Source organism: Emys orbicularis, chromosome 5 (assembly GCF_028017835.1).
Source record: "Emys orbicularis isolate rEmyOrb1 chromosome 5, rEmyOrb1.hap1, whole genome shotgun sequence".
Classification (NCBI taxonomy): Eukaryota; Metazoa; Chordata; order Testudines; family Emydidae; genus Emys; species Emys orbicularis.
This window is the reverse complement of record NC_088687.1, coordinates 145,327,191-145,342,416: the sequence shown is the minus strand read 5'-3', so window position 1 is coordinate 145,342,416 and position 15,226 is coordinate 145,327,191. Positions and strand designations below refer to the sequence as shown.

Here is a 15,226-nt window from a genome sequence, read left to right as displayed (position 1 = left end):
ATCTCAGCAGTTTATCTACCAGGCCTCCAGAATACAATTGCAGACTCCATCAGCAGGAACTTCCATCAGGACCACAAATGGGAGCTCAACGATCCTATTTTCCTCAGCACTGTCCTGGCCAAGACAAGTACTCAAACCTCCTTCAACTCTGTGACAATGCCTCTCTGCCTTCCCTTCAGGAAGGAGCTCCTGCCACAGAACTCAGGGACCCTGGTCCATCCCAATTCCTTATCCTTAAACCTGAGAGTATGGTTCCTAGATGGCTCTTGGCATGGAGCTAACCTGTCCAGTCAATTCTCCTATCTAGCTGGAAACCTACTACTTGCAAAACTTACCTTCAGAAGTGGAAACGCTTCCATTCCAGGTGTTCTCTTCACTCCTCTTCTCAAGCATAAAGAGCTCTGCTCTACAAGATCCTAGATAACTTGTTGGATTTAAAGACACAGGGTTTATGAATGAGTTCAGTCAGAGTACATTTGGCCACTATTGTGGTCATCCACTTGCCCACCAAGGGCTTCTCAGTTTTTGCCCATCCTCCTACGACCAGATTCCTTACGGGCTCATACAACTTGTTGCCTCCTGTACAGAGCCAGGGCCCCCAGTGGGACCTTAATGTGGTTCTCAATGCCCTGAGGAAACCCCCTTTTTGAAACTATGGCTACCTGCTCTCTCCTCCACCTCTCCCTCAATATTTCATTCTGTATAGCCATCACTTCAGCTAGACAAATGGAAGAACTGGGTGCTCTCATGGTAGACCCACCATTTGCTACTTTCTACAAAGATGAGGTTACACTACGTGTTGTGATAACTGGGCCTACACATTTACTTTAATTGTAAGGTGAACTGGTGAAAAGTAGGTAAAGGTTATCACAACAGTCCCCATTCTAGCTTCCTCCCTAAAGCCTCTTTGGAATACCATATTAATCAGGAAATCTGTCTACCAGTGTTCTGTCCAAAGCCTCATGCCTCCAAGGAGGAAACCAGCCTATCTACATTAGATCTTAGTAGGGCTCCCGGCTTCTACCTGCGCAGGACTAAGACCTTCAGGGCCTCTCCCAGACTATTTGTATCTTTTGCAGAGAGGATGAAGTGACAGTCCATTTCCACATGAAGACTGACAAAGTGGGTCTTGGGTTGCATCTTAATGTGCTGTGAGACTGCTGGAATACCACCTCCTCACAGAGTGACAGCACACTCCACTAGGGCTCAGTCCACATCTATAGGCCTCGTGAAAGATGTTCCCATAGTTGAACTCTGCAGGACTGCAACTTGGTCCTCTGTCCATACTTTGCCAAGCATTACACTATCTTACCTGCTTCTGGAGCTGACATGTTTGGTGACACAGTCCTCCACACTGCCTTGGAGCTGCTTCCTCAGCATCCACCTCCGTGTTCAGTTACTGCATAGGTATCGCCTATGGTGGAGCACCACAGGGACATGTACTCAAAGAAGGAGAGGTTACTCACCTGTCCAGTAACTTGAGTTCTTTGAGATGTTTTGACCCTATGGGTGCGCCACCTCCCTCCCTCCTCCCTCTCTGCTGCAGAAACTCCGGCTTTGCAATTGAGAAGGAATTGAGTGGTGACAGGGCCATGCCTCCCTATTTGCCCTTGTATGGGAACACAAGGAGTTGCTGTGTGAAGACTTGGGCCCACAGACACTGCTGTACTGTCTCTAGTGAAAAGCAGACAGGCCTGTGCTCATCCTATGGTGGAGCACCCACAGGGGCAAAACATCTCAAACTCAAGTTACTGTACACGTAAGTAACCTTTTGCTTTTCTTTCCTTTGGGCTGAGGTGGCATTTGGGATGGGTCAGGGATCATACTAGGGGTTATCACTCAGGCTCCTACTCTTCTTGTGTCTCCCCCAGTTCCTTCAGGACACCCTGGATGCCTTGTTTTCAATTATGATGGAGAATTCAGCCACGGATGATTATGATACACTCATCTTTGATGCCCTAGTAAGTAGGTTCCTGTTTCCCCCCAGGCCAGACCCGGAACCCCTCTACGCTCCTACCTACTGCCAAACTTATTCAGTTGTTTACCCTCTCATTAGCTCATTCTCCCATCTCTACACAAATCTCCCATCTCTACACCAATGGAAGGCAGTGCACTTTATTCTCTGCAGCAGTGGGCAGTTCTGACCCAGCAGAGGAACTACCAGTAATGTCCAAAAGAAATTCCTCAAAAACAGGCAAGATCACAGACTGGGAGAAAAGACTGAGGAGACTCTTGAGATATCTAGCACAGGATTTGGTAGATAAGCTGGAGGTAGATATGCTGGAGGGTAGGGATAGGATACAGAGGGACCTAGACAAATTAGAGGATTGGGCCAAAAGAAATCTGATGAGGTTCAACAAGGACAAGTGCGGAGTCCTGCACTTAGGACGGAAGAATCCCATGCAGTGCTACAGACTGGGGACCGAGCGGCTAGGCAGCAGTTCTGCAGAAAAGGACCTAGGGGTTACAGTGGATGAGAAGATGAGTCAACAGTGTGCCCTTGTTGCCAAGAAGGCTAATGGCATTTTTTGGGCTGTATAAGTCGGAGCATTGCCAGCAGATCAAGGGACGTGATCGTTCCCCTCTTTTCGGCACTGGTGAGGCCTCGTCTGGAGTACTGTGTCCAGTTTTGGGCCCCATACTACAAGAAGGATGTGGAAAAATTGGAAAGAGTCCAGCGGAGGGCAACAAAAATGATTAGGGGGCTGGAGCACATGACTTATGAGGAGAGGCTGAGGGAACTGTGATTATTTAGTCTGCAGAAGAGAAGAATGAGGGGGGATTTGATAGCTGCTTTCAACTACCTGAAAGGGGGTTCCAAAGAGGATGGATCTAGACTGTTTTCTCAGTGGTGGCAGATGACAGAACAAGGAGCAATGGTCTCAAGTTGCAGTGGTGGAGGTTTAGGTTGGATATTAGGAGAAACTTTTTCACTAGGAGGGTGGTGAAGCACTGGAATGGGTTACCTAGGGAGGTGATGGAATCTCCTTCCTTAGAAGTTTTTAAGGTCAGGCTTGACAAAGCCCTGGCTGGGATGATTTAGTTGGGGGTTGGACTAGATGACTTCCTGAAGTCCCCTCCAACCCTGATATTCTATGATTTGCCATACCTGATCAGATCATGTAACATCCTGGAGCCATCTAGCCATGGCCCGGGATCCTTTTAGATCTCACAGGACCAGCAAGGTTGAGTTTTGTTGTAGAGGTTGCTCTCCCTGCAGAATGAGTGCTGACTCCAATGCCCCAAAGCGGCACTAAGATGTGTAGTGTTGAATCACATCACTCTATTCAGTAGGGAGCATTTTCCCTTCCAAGCCAGTACTTGCCCTAATGCCTTAGTGCAGTGCTAGGGGCACTGTGCTCCAGCAAGTAGTTTGAGTGACTCAATAGAGGGTGCTTACTCCTGCGTCAGGACTGACTCCAGTACCACAGCAACAAGGTTCTGAACAGTAAGAGTCCCAGGGCAGAATGACTGCCGTGTTCCCATCTGAGATGGCTGGTGTGAGCAGTGGGGGAAATGAGCTGTAAATCATAGAATAGAAGGATAGAAGTCTAGGGCTGAAGGGACCTCAAGAGGTCATCTAGTCCAGTGGCTCTCAACTTTTCCAGACTACTGTACCCCTTTCAGGAGTCTGATTTGTCTTGCACACCCCAAGTTTCATCTCATTTAAAAACTACTTGCCTACAAAATCAGACATAAAAATACAAAAGTGTCACAGCACACTAGTACTGAAAACTTGCTGATCTCATTTTTATCATATAATTATAAAATCAACTGGAATATAAATATTGTACTTACATTTCAGTGTATAGTATATAGAATATAAACAAGCCATTGTATGACATTTTAGTTTGTACTGACTTCGCTAGTGCTTTTTATGTTGTCTGTTGTAGGCAAATATTTAGATGAGTTGATGTACCCCCTGGAAGACCTCTGCATACCCCCAGGGGTACATGTACCCCTGGTTGAGAACCACTGATCTAGCCCCCGCACTCACGCTGAGGCAGAATTAAGTATACATAGACCATCCATGACAGATGTTTGTCTAACCTGCTCCTAAAAACCTCCAATAACAGGGATTCCACAGCCTCCATAGATAATCTGTTCCATTGCTTATCTATCTTTAGAGTTAGAAAGATTTTCTTAATATCTAACCTAAATCTTCCTTGCTGCAAACGAAGCCAATTACTTCTTGGCCTACTCTTGGTGGACATGGAGAACAATTGTTCTTCTTTGAATGGATTCAGATGTGTATTCCACTCAGGTATGTGCGTATGCAGTGTACTAGAGCCAGAAGTCTTTTGCAGCATTACCTATTGTCAAACTGGTTCTCACGTCTTGAGTTACTGCAGGCAACCTCAGGGCAGACTGCTGGGAACCAGGTCACAGATCCCAAATTGGTTATGAGTTTTATACTTAAATTTCACCAACCAATTATCAACTATAAACTCCTCAGGCACTATAACAGCCTAACCATGGAGTGACAGACAGTCCTGTTGGGCACTCGAAACTGTCTCACCTACCTTTGTGATTGGTGGTGCCTTACACCAAGAATCATAGTAATCTTCAGGTTACTTCCAGTCCCAAAGGGCCAGTCACTTACCACAGGTCAGTTGCACCTTAGATCTCACACCAAAGACAATGCTTGTAGCCAGGGCTGCCGAGAGCGGGTTCGGGCCCCTGTGAAAAAAATTTTTCGGGCCCCCCAGCAAGGGGCTAAACAGGGCTGATGAGAGGAGTGGGGGGAGCCGGGCCCTGGGTCCCCTTCCGGACCACCGGGCCCCGGTAATTTGTACCGGCTTCCCCCTCCCCCCCCAGTCAGCCCTGCTTGTAGCCAGTCCTATAATAAACTATATTAAGATTTATTATATAGGAAAAGGAAATAAGTTATTTACAGGATTAAAGCAAGTAAATATATATGCGCACAAATGATTTCCAATCTTGCGTTTCAAAAGGTAATAGAAGCTTCTGTAATAAGCAAGCTCTATATTGTTCTTTAGGGCTAATCCAGGCTAAGCAGCTGGGGATCCTTTGCTTATGCCTAGAAACCTTGCCCACTAGAGTCCAAGCAGCACAGAAATATAGTTCCTTCTCAGTAGGGGTTTTTATCTCTCTCCTCCTTTGTACTCTGAGCTGCCAACTCAGCTGACGGGAGGAATTCACTTGCATGACTCATCTTCATGGTGTGGGGAGGGCAGAACAACAAAATGCCTTTTCTTCTCTTTAATGTTCTACAATAGTCTGTCTGGTGTTGATGAACCTTCCCTGTTGGGCAGGATGTAACACCTTCTGCTGGAGACCAGCACTTCACACTAGTTAATGTCTCTCTCCTATCTGGTGATTTACACAGCTTCAGAGGCTCCCAACACAACCACTCAACTATTACCTTACAATATCAGATACAGATGTTATAAGTCAGATTAATGCAGGTAGCAGTTCACAAGCATTCAGTCAAGTCTAAACACTAAACACATTCTTATCATTCTAATACTTATTTTAACAATACTAACACACAGATGAGCCAGACTGATTCAAGGTATGTATTTGTCAGTTTTTCATACTGGCATGGGGACCTTGGCATAAGCTGACACCTGGTCTGCCAGTGTTACACCCATCATGGCAGTGCCCTATACCTCCTCGTAGTACCACCCTAGTCCCCCTCAGTTCCTTCTAATGGCCAGTGGCCACAGTCAGAATTCCCCATGTAGTTCTTACTTTGTTTTGCTGATCATAGCTAGTTTAGCTTCTTCCTGAAAATAGTTTGTAATAAGTAGCAGTTAGTACCTGTAGTTAGGTTTTATTTAAAGCTTTCCAGTTTTTTATTTAAGAGTTACTAGTTGGGCTTAGTGGGATGTGGACCCCGGAGGGCATGCAGAACTTTACAGGCTTCAAGCACTGCCTTTTGTGTGGGGTTACTAGTTGTAACAGTGACCCCAACACACGTTTTCTTGCGCCTCAGTGAGGGACACATCAAGGAGAGGTGTAACATCTGCCACACCTTCAAAAAGTGAGCGGAGATTGCCAGGGATCTGTGCTTCCAGCAGGACCTCCTTGAACAAGCCATGAGGCTTGCTTTGGCAACAAAACCAGTGCCAGATAGCTCTGTCCATCCTCATTTGTCCACCAACCTTGCGGAAGCCCAGGATAGACCGCTGGACTCTGACTCCTCTCCAAGAAGGAGAGGTGGTTTGTCCTCTCCTGGGGTTCCTCGCAAGACAACCCAAAAGATGGAAAGAGGTCGTTTTTCGAGTGCTTGCTCATATCCATGCCAATCAGGCATGCACTGTTCGCCTGAAGTTTTTTCCCCAGCAGCATCTGTCGGGTCGGCTCTGGAGCCCCCTGGAGTCACCCCTTCATGGCGCTGCATATAGGGCCCTGCCGCCTCTCCAGTTCCTTCTTACCCTCAGTGACGGTCGTGGGAGCGTTTCATCTCTCGTGTTCAACGAGCGATCCTCTAGCGTAGTTTTCTGTAAATAGTTTTAAAAAAAAGTTGTTAGATATTTGGACTTGGGGTATGGGGGCGTGTTTCCCTCCCCCATTTCCTGTCCCTCTCCTGGGCCCGGGGCAAGCCTCGGACCCAGGGGTTTAAGCCGTGTGGGGTTTGCCAGAAGTCTATGCCCAAGGGCGACCCACGCTCGGCTTGTCTAAAGTGCTTAGGGGAGGTCCTATCAAACGGACAGGTGTAAGATCTGTAGGAGTTTTCGCCCCCGCACGAAGAAAGAGATTCAAGTTACTGCTAATGGAAGGAGCTCTCCGCCCTCAGTCTGAGTCGAGCCCCATGGACATGGCACCGGGCTCTTCAGCGTTGGTGTGCAGCACGCCAGCTTCGGTCCGGGAGGAGCTGAGGAACGACTCTGGGGTCAGAGACCATCGGCACCGGCACTCCCCAGCGCCGAGCATGGCGCAGGATCAGTCTCGGCACCGCTCACAGTCTCCTGTCCCAAAGAAACAGCACAGGAAGAATGATAGAGGGCACTCTCCTTCCCGTGCAAGGGAACGGGAACCACCCAAGGGAGGGCAACTGGTGCAAGACCGCACTTCCCCTCCAGCTCAACAGCCGGCACCATTGACTCCTGGCCCACAGGAGGGACCGTTGAGTTCGGTGCCACCGGGGAGACCCAGGTGGAAGATTTGGACCTCCATTCCACACCCAAAACTTATGAGGCGGCGCAGGACCTGATAACTCTGACAGGTCCACACTCTCCCGATCACAGTTTTACGGCACCGGTCCCGAGTCCCCAAATGACTGAGGCCACCGGTGAAGTCCAAGGACAAGCCGGCTATGACTCGGCAATGGTCTCTATCGCCCCAGCACCGGTTCCCAGCACTGATGGGCATAGTGCCACCATGATCTCCGCATGCGGACTCATCGGAGTCCGAATAAGACATGGACTCGTGTGTCCTGGAGAAGCCGGCACCATGGCTGCCGGCACTCCCAGACAGCGGGGATGACTCAAACTCAGTGGCTCTTCTGGATCTGGTGGGCTTACCAACAGTCCCAGGGGTCTGCCTCAGCACACTCCTTTTCTACTGGCGCTAGCGCCACAATCGGTACCACGCCCGGCACCCACAGCAGGACCAGCGCCGCACCCGGCACTGTACCCGGCAGCACCGTACCTGGCACTGTGGCTACGATCAGTACCACGGAAGGTACTGCAACCAGCGCCACGGCCGGTACCATGGCCGGCACCAACCTGGACTCCGATTTGGGGCCAGAGCCGCAGCATTTTGAGGAGCCAGTTGGGCAAGAGGGGCACTCCGATGTTCAGGGCTCCTAATCATCGCCAGATGAGGCAGTGGCAGGAACATCCTCGGAGCCTCCCCCTCCCGACAGCAGAGCCCACCTTGAACTTCTGAGGCGGGTCGCTCAGAACCTTAGGATACAGATGGAAGAGGTCACCAAGGTGTCAGACCCAATGGTGGACTTTGTATCTCCAGCAGGATCTAAGAGTGTGGCCCTTCCCCTGATAAAGACCATTCAGGAGAACACACAAACTCTGGCAAACACCATCCTCTCTGGCTCCTACAGCTAAAGGAGTTGAGAGGAAGTACTTTGTGCCCTCCAAGGGCTACGAATATTTGTTCACCCACCCCCGTCGGACTGGTTGGTGGTGGCGGCTGTCAATGAGAGGGAGGGGCAAGGGCAGCAAGGGCTTACCCCTCGAGCTAAGGATGCAAAGAAGCCGGACCTCTTCGGGAGAAAGAGATACTCCACCAGAGGGCTCCAGCTCCGGATCGTGAACCAGCAAGCGATCCTTAGCCATTATAACTTTAAGTCATGAGATGCAATGTACAAATTTTTGGACCTTGTCCCACCGGACTCTAAGCCGGAATTCTTGGCTCTAGTGGATAAGGGCAAGACGGTCGCCAGGATGTTGCTGCAAATGGCGTTAGACTTGGCGGACTCTGCAACGTGAGCGATGTCCTCGGGCATCGCAATGCACCGTTGCTCATGGCTGCAGGCCTCGGGCCTTCCCGGGGAGGTCCAACAGACAATCCAGGATCTCCCGTTCGACGGGCCACGTTATTTTCAGAAAAAACAGACTCGAGACTCCACAGTTTGAAATACTCGTGAGCCACTCTGAGATCACTGGGGCTGCACATGCCTGCCACCCAACGTAGACAATTTAGGCCTCAGCCCAGGACACGACCATACATGGGGCAGTCTAGGCAGGACCGGAACCGCAGGCGACCTAGAAAACAGAACCGCCGTCGCCAACCCCAACCCCTGAACAACCGGGGATCTGGGTCGTCCAGGCAACCACCAGGCCCTATGTAGACCTTTTGAGGATGCACCCGAGGGTGTTATACCAATCTCCCAACTGGATCCTTCTTTCCCATTTTCGGCACGTCTGTCCCATTTATACCGAGCATGGTCCTAAATCACCTCACCGTTGGGTCCTCTGCACAGTAGAAATGGGATATTCTCTCCAATTCTCTTTCCCCACCCCCCCTTCCCCTTCCCTCTCAGGGACCCTTCTCATGAGCAACTCCTCATCCAGGAGGTGCAAACCCTCCTATCGGTGGGGGCTGTGGAGGAGGTTCTGCTGGAGCTCAGGGGAAAGGGTTTTTACTCCTGATATTTCCTAATACCGAAAGCAAAAGGCGGGCCTCAGACCAATTTTGGACCTGCACAATCTCAAAAGGTTCATGAGGAAACTAAAGTTTCGTATGGTCTCTTAGACCACTATCATCCCGTCCCTGGATCCAGGAGATTGGTATGCCACCCTTGACTTGAAGGACGCATACTTCCACATTTCAATAATCCTGCCCCACAGGCGCTTCTTAAGGTTCACAGTTGGGAGTTCCCACTACCAATTCACAGTATTACTGTTTGGCCTATCATTGGCACCTCAGGTGTTCTCCAAATGTATGTCGGTCATGGCCGCTTTTCCGCGGAACAGGCAGGTTCAGGTATTTCCATACCTCGACGGCTGGCTAGTCAAGGGCTGGTCCAGAACACAAGTGGATCAACAGGTCACTCTCATAAGATCCACCTTCAGCACATTGGGCCTCCTTCTAAACACTCAAAAGTCAATGCTCACCCCTACTCAGAGAATAGAGTTCATAGGGGCGGTGCTAGACTTGAGACAGGCCAGAGCGTTCCTACCTCAATCCCGCTTCCAGGCCATTCACGACATCATACAGGATCTCAGACCTTACCATGGTAAGGAGTTGCTTAAAACTCCTAGGTCACATGGCATGTTGCACGTATGTAGTGCCACATGCGAGGCTCAGACCTCTCCAAGCTTGGCTGGCATCTGTGTATCACCGAGTAGACACATAGTGGTTACCCTTCAACCGGGGGTTCTCAAGTCTCTTCAATGGTAGCTTGACCCACACTTGGTGTGCGCAGGGGTCATGTTCTTCAAACCATGGGGTGGGAGGTGCACCTTGGAGAGTACAGAACTCAGGGCCTCTGGTCTCTGGAGGAACTCATGCTTCACATCAATGTGAGGGAGCTCAGGGCAGTCCGACTGGCATGTCAGGCCTTTCGGCCTCTCCTGGAGGGCAAGTGCATATCTGTCCTGACAGACAGTACAACAGCGATTGTTTTATATCAACAAACATGGGGGAGCACACTCCTCTCCCCTGTGTCAGGAAGCCCTCAAGCTCTGGGAGTTCTGCATAGCACGCTCCATACTTTCGGAAGCGTCCTATCTTCCAAGGTCGCAGAACAAACTAGGCGACCACCTCAGCAGGTCTTTTCACAATCACGAGTGGTCTGTCCACCCAGATGTAATAAGCAGTATCTTCCAGCGGTGGGGAGTTCCCCAGATCAATCTGTTTGCCACAACGGCCAACCAGAAGTGCCTACAATTCTGCTCCTTCCTGAACCACAGCCCGGATTCATTGGCAGACACGTTTCTGCTTCCATGGAATGACTGCCTGTTCTACGCATTCCCTCCTATACCGCTGATTCACAAGGTCATCCTCAAAATCTGGAGCGACAGAACCTCGGTGATCCTGGTGGCACCGGCCTGGCCATGTCAGCATTGGTACACAATGCTACTGGAGCTATCAGTGAACATTCCAATCACTCTACCGCTAGTTCTGGACCTCATCACTCAACATCATGGAAAGCTTCAGTACTCCAATCTCGAGTCTCTCCACCTCTCGTCCTGGAAGCTGCATGGTTGAACCCGCTAGAGCTCACTTGCTCAGACCCAGTTAGGGAGGTTCTTCTGAACTACTTACCTGGCCAAGTGGAAAAGATTCGCCATTTGGTGCTCACAGAGCCATATCCCTCCGACACAATTGTTGGTCCCCTTATCTTGGTCTACCTCCTAAAGTTGAAACAGCAGTGCTTGTCTCACTCCTCGATAAAGATTCACCTGGCTGCCATCTCAGCTTTTCACCTAGGAGAGCATGGCCGCTCCATCTTCACTAACCAAATGGTGCAGCAGTTCCTCAAGGGGTTGGACAGATAATATCCTCATATTCGGCGCTTGAGACCTTAACTTGGTACTCTTGAGGCTGATGGGGCCTCGTTCGAGCCCCATGACATGTTTACTTCTCTACCTCTCCTATAAGGTGGCCTTTTTGGTTGCAATAACATCAGCCAGAAGGGTGTCGGAGCTCAAGGCTCTCGCATCCGACCCTCCATAGACCATGCTTTACAAAGATAAGGTGCAACTGCGACCTCACCTGGCATTCCTCCCAAAGGTGGTCTCGAATTTCTACGCCAACCAAGACCTATTCCTTCCGGTCTTTTTCCCGAAACCCCATGCCAATAGCTGTGATCAGAGGCTCCGCTCCCTGGATGTGCCACGTGCACTAGCATTTTATATTGAACTAAGCCATTCCACAAGTCAAACCAGCTGTTTGTTGCGGTGGCAGACAGGATGAAAGGCCTCCCAGTGTCCACACAAAGGATATCATTGTGGATCACATCCTGTATCTGGGTTTGTTACGATCTTGCAAAGGTCCCTGCCCCCACTCTGACTGCACACTCCACCAGAGCTCAGGCATCTTCAGCAGCCTTCCTGATCCAGGTACCGATCCAGGAGATATATAGAACGGCTACATGGTCCTCGGTCCACACCTTCACTTCCCGTTATGCCATCACCCAGCACACCAGGGACAACGCAGTGTTCGGCAGGGCTGTGCTTCAGTCACCGATTCTATGAACTCCGACCCTACCTCCTTGGTAAGGCTTGAGAGTCACCTAATTCGAATCGATATGAGCAAGCACTCAAAGAAGAAATGGTTTCTCCCCTTCTCCTGTTTGTTGTTCTTCGAGATGTGTTGCTCATATCCATTCCAAACCCACCTTCCTTCCCCTCTGTCAGAGTATCCGGCAAGAAGGAACTGGAGAGGCGGCTGGTCAGTGAGGTCCTATATGCGGCGCCATGAAGGCGCAACTCCAGGGGGCTCCAGAGCCGACCCGACAGATGCTGCTAAGGGAAAAACCTTCTGGCGAACTGTGCATGTGTCGTGCACACACCTAATTGCAATGGATATGAGCAACACATCTCGAAGAACAACAGTTACGAGAAGGGGAGTATCTGTTTCTTCTCTACGTCCAAAAGAGTCTCATCTTCCTCCTCAAAGGGGCGGCACTCCGTCCGGTATCGGGGCGGCACGTCCAGGTCTTCGGCGGCAATTCGGCGGCGGGTCCCTCATTCCCTCTCTTCCTCTTTGAGCTGCCACCAAATTGCCACCGAAGAGGAAGAGAGGGGGGACCCGCCGCCAAACTGCCGCCAAAGAAGTGGCGCAAATGAGCTGCCGCCGAAGTGCCGCCGCTCATGGTGTGTGTGGGTTTTTTTTTGTTTGGTTTTGGGGTTTTTTGCGCCGCTTGGGGCAGCAGAAAAGCTGGAGCCGGCCCGGTCTCCCTGATACTGAGACAAGAGTTTATGGCACCATAACATCAACACCAGAACCGTCCATGTGGCGGCCGTTGAGTCTGGCGCAGATGGACGTCATGAGAACGGCCATACTGGGTGCAAACCAATAGACCATTTGGCCCAATATCCTGGCTTCTGACAGTGGCAGGTGCCACTTGCTTCATAGGGAGTGAATAGAACAGGGCAATTATTGCGTGATCCATCCCTTGTCATGCAGTCCCAGCTTCTGTCAGTGAGAGGTTTAGGGACACCCAGACCATGGGATTGCATCACTGACCATCTTGGCTAATAGCCATTGATGGATCTATTGTACATGAACTTACCTAGCTCTTTCTTAAACCCAGGTACACAACATCCCCTGGCAACGAGTTCCACAGGTTGACTGTGCATTGTGTGAAGAAGTATTTCCTTATGTTTCTTCTAAACATGCTGCTTATTAATTTCATTGGGTGATCTCTGGTTCTTGTGTTGTGTACACTTTCTCCACACCATTCATGATTTTATAGACCTCTCTCATATTCCCCCTTAGTCGCCTCTTCTAAGCTAAACAGTCCCAGTCTTTTTACTCTCTCCTCATACGGAAGCTGTTCCATACTCCTCCTCATTTTTGTTGTCCTTCTCTGTACTTTTTCAAATTCTAATATAATTTTTGAGATGGGGCAACCAGAACTACATACAGTATTCAAGGTGTGGGCGTACCATGATTTTTATAGTGCAGCTGCACATTGACTGAATGTTTTCAGCCATTAAATTAGCTGTTACCACTTGGAGTCATTGTGGATAGTTCTCTGAAAACATCTGCTCAATGTGCAGCAGCAGTCAAAAAAGTGAACAGAATGTTAGGAACCACTAGGAAAGGGATAGATAATAAGACAGAAAATATAATGTATATGTGTGGCAGATGCACACTTTGAATACTGCATGCAATTCTGGTTGCACCACCCCAAAAAAGATATATTAGATTTGGAAAAAGAACAAAAAAGGACAACCAAAATGCTGAGGGGTATGGAACAGCTTCCATATGAGGAAAGATTAAAAAGACTGGGACTGGTCTGCTTAGAAAAGAGACGACTAAGGGGGAATATGAGAGAGGTCTATAAAATCATGACTGGTGTGGAGAAAGTGAATAAGGAAAAGTTATTTACCCCTTCTCATAACAGAAGAACCAGAGGTAACTTACTGAAATGAATAGGCAGCAGGTTTAAAACAAACAAAAGGAAGTATTTCTTCACACAGCGCAGTCCAACTGTGGACACGTTGCAGGATTTTGTGAAGGCCAAAAGTGTAACTGGGTTCAAAAAAATTAGATAGCTATTGATGGACCAATTCTCTATGAAGTTATTAGCCAAGATGGTGTAGGACACAACCCTAACCCTCTGACTGCCAGAAGCTGGAACTTGACACAAGGAGATGGATCACTCGATAATTGCCTTGTTTTGTTTATTCCCTCTGAAGCATCTGGCACCAGAAACTGTCAGAAGATAGGATACTGGGCTAGATGGACCATTGGACTGACCCAGTCTGGCCATTTGTATGTCCTTAGAGGTGAAGGAAGCATTGACTTGTACTTGGACAGAACCAAGCCTGTTAGACAATCTTCTAGGCTTTTTGTTTCTTGTGCGGATGAGATGAAGGGTCAAGCAGTCTCAGCTCAACAGTCTCCAGATGGGTCATTTTGTTTATTAATACCGCATATTATGTAGCCAGCTCTCCTTCTACTCAGATGCTCTCAACCCCCTCAAGGAAGGTGCAAGTGACATCTATAGCATTTCTGAACAATGTTCCCATTCAGGACATTTGTAGGGTGGCTACTTGGTCTCCTGTACGTACCTTTACTCATCACTATGCCATCACCACTGTTTCCAGGTCAGATGCGAACTTTGGAAAGAATTGCTGAAATCACTATTGAAATAGACTGAACCCACCATCCACAACACTGCTTATGAGTCACCTGAGTGGAATACACGTCTGCATCCACTTAGTGAAGACAGAACAGTTATTTACCTGTTTGTAACTGTTGTTTTTTGAGATGGGGATGTAGGTGTGTATTCCACAACCCACCCGCTGTCCCCTCTGCATGGGAGTCTTAGGCCACTCTTCCAGTGCAAAGGAACAGGGGGTCAGGGCGCAACCACCCTAATGTCACCTGGAGAGTGGACATGAAGAGTTGTAGGGTGCATGCACCACCCTGAGGGATGCTGCTGCAAAAGACTTCTGTCTCTGGCACACTGCGCATGCACACGCTTGTGTGGAATACACATCTGCACCCATATCTCGAAGAGCAGCGGTTACAAACATGTAGTATCCATTCGATCATAGTCCTCTTCATACAATTTTTTCACATATTTGAAGACTTATCATGTTGCCCTTCAATCCTCTCTCTCCTCTAGATTAATCATACCCATTTCTTTCAGCCTTTCCTCATAAATAAAATGCCTTGCAGTGATTAGCTTCAGGGGTACTGTCAAAGGGAGCAGCCCTCATTGCCAGACTGGCACCCCCTCCTGGTGATGCTAGGGATTAGCTCCAGGCTGATGCCCGTGGTCTGCACACCAGCACTCTGTCTCTGCTCCCGCCTATAGCTCCTCTCTCAGTTCCCAGGATCGCAGCATCCTCTTCTCAACTCAGCCCCCCATCTGGGTCGTTATCTGTGTTCCCCCTTCTGGGTGAGGTATCTCTGTCCAACAGTCCAGCCACTTACCCAGTGGCAAGTGGAGGGGGACCTGGGCCTACCCACTACTCCTGGTCCCAGCCCAGGGACCCTGTAGCTAGCAGCCTCCTGCTGCACCTCAAATTCCTTTCACTGCTGCTATGTTTCCCTGGGCCCCTTCCCCGTGGCCACAGCACCTTCTTTGCCCTCACCTAAGGACACTCAGCTG

At 49.4% G+C, this 15,226-nt stretch overlaps 1 protein-coding gene across 1 annotated transcript in view; it reads left to right on the top strand.

Moving 5' to 3' along the window:
* LOC135879496 (dedicator of cytokinesis protein 2-like) overlaps window positions 1–15,226 on the top strand; it is a 334,214-nt gene that overhangs the window by 109,510 nt on the left and 209,478 nt on the right. The window contains exon 20 of the mRNA XM_065405506.1: window positions 1,872–1,961. Coding sequence (XP_065261578.1) covers window positions 1,872–1,961 — 90 coding nt within the window. The remainder of the gene's footprint in view (window positions 1–1,871; window positions 1,962–15,226) is intronic.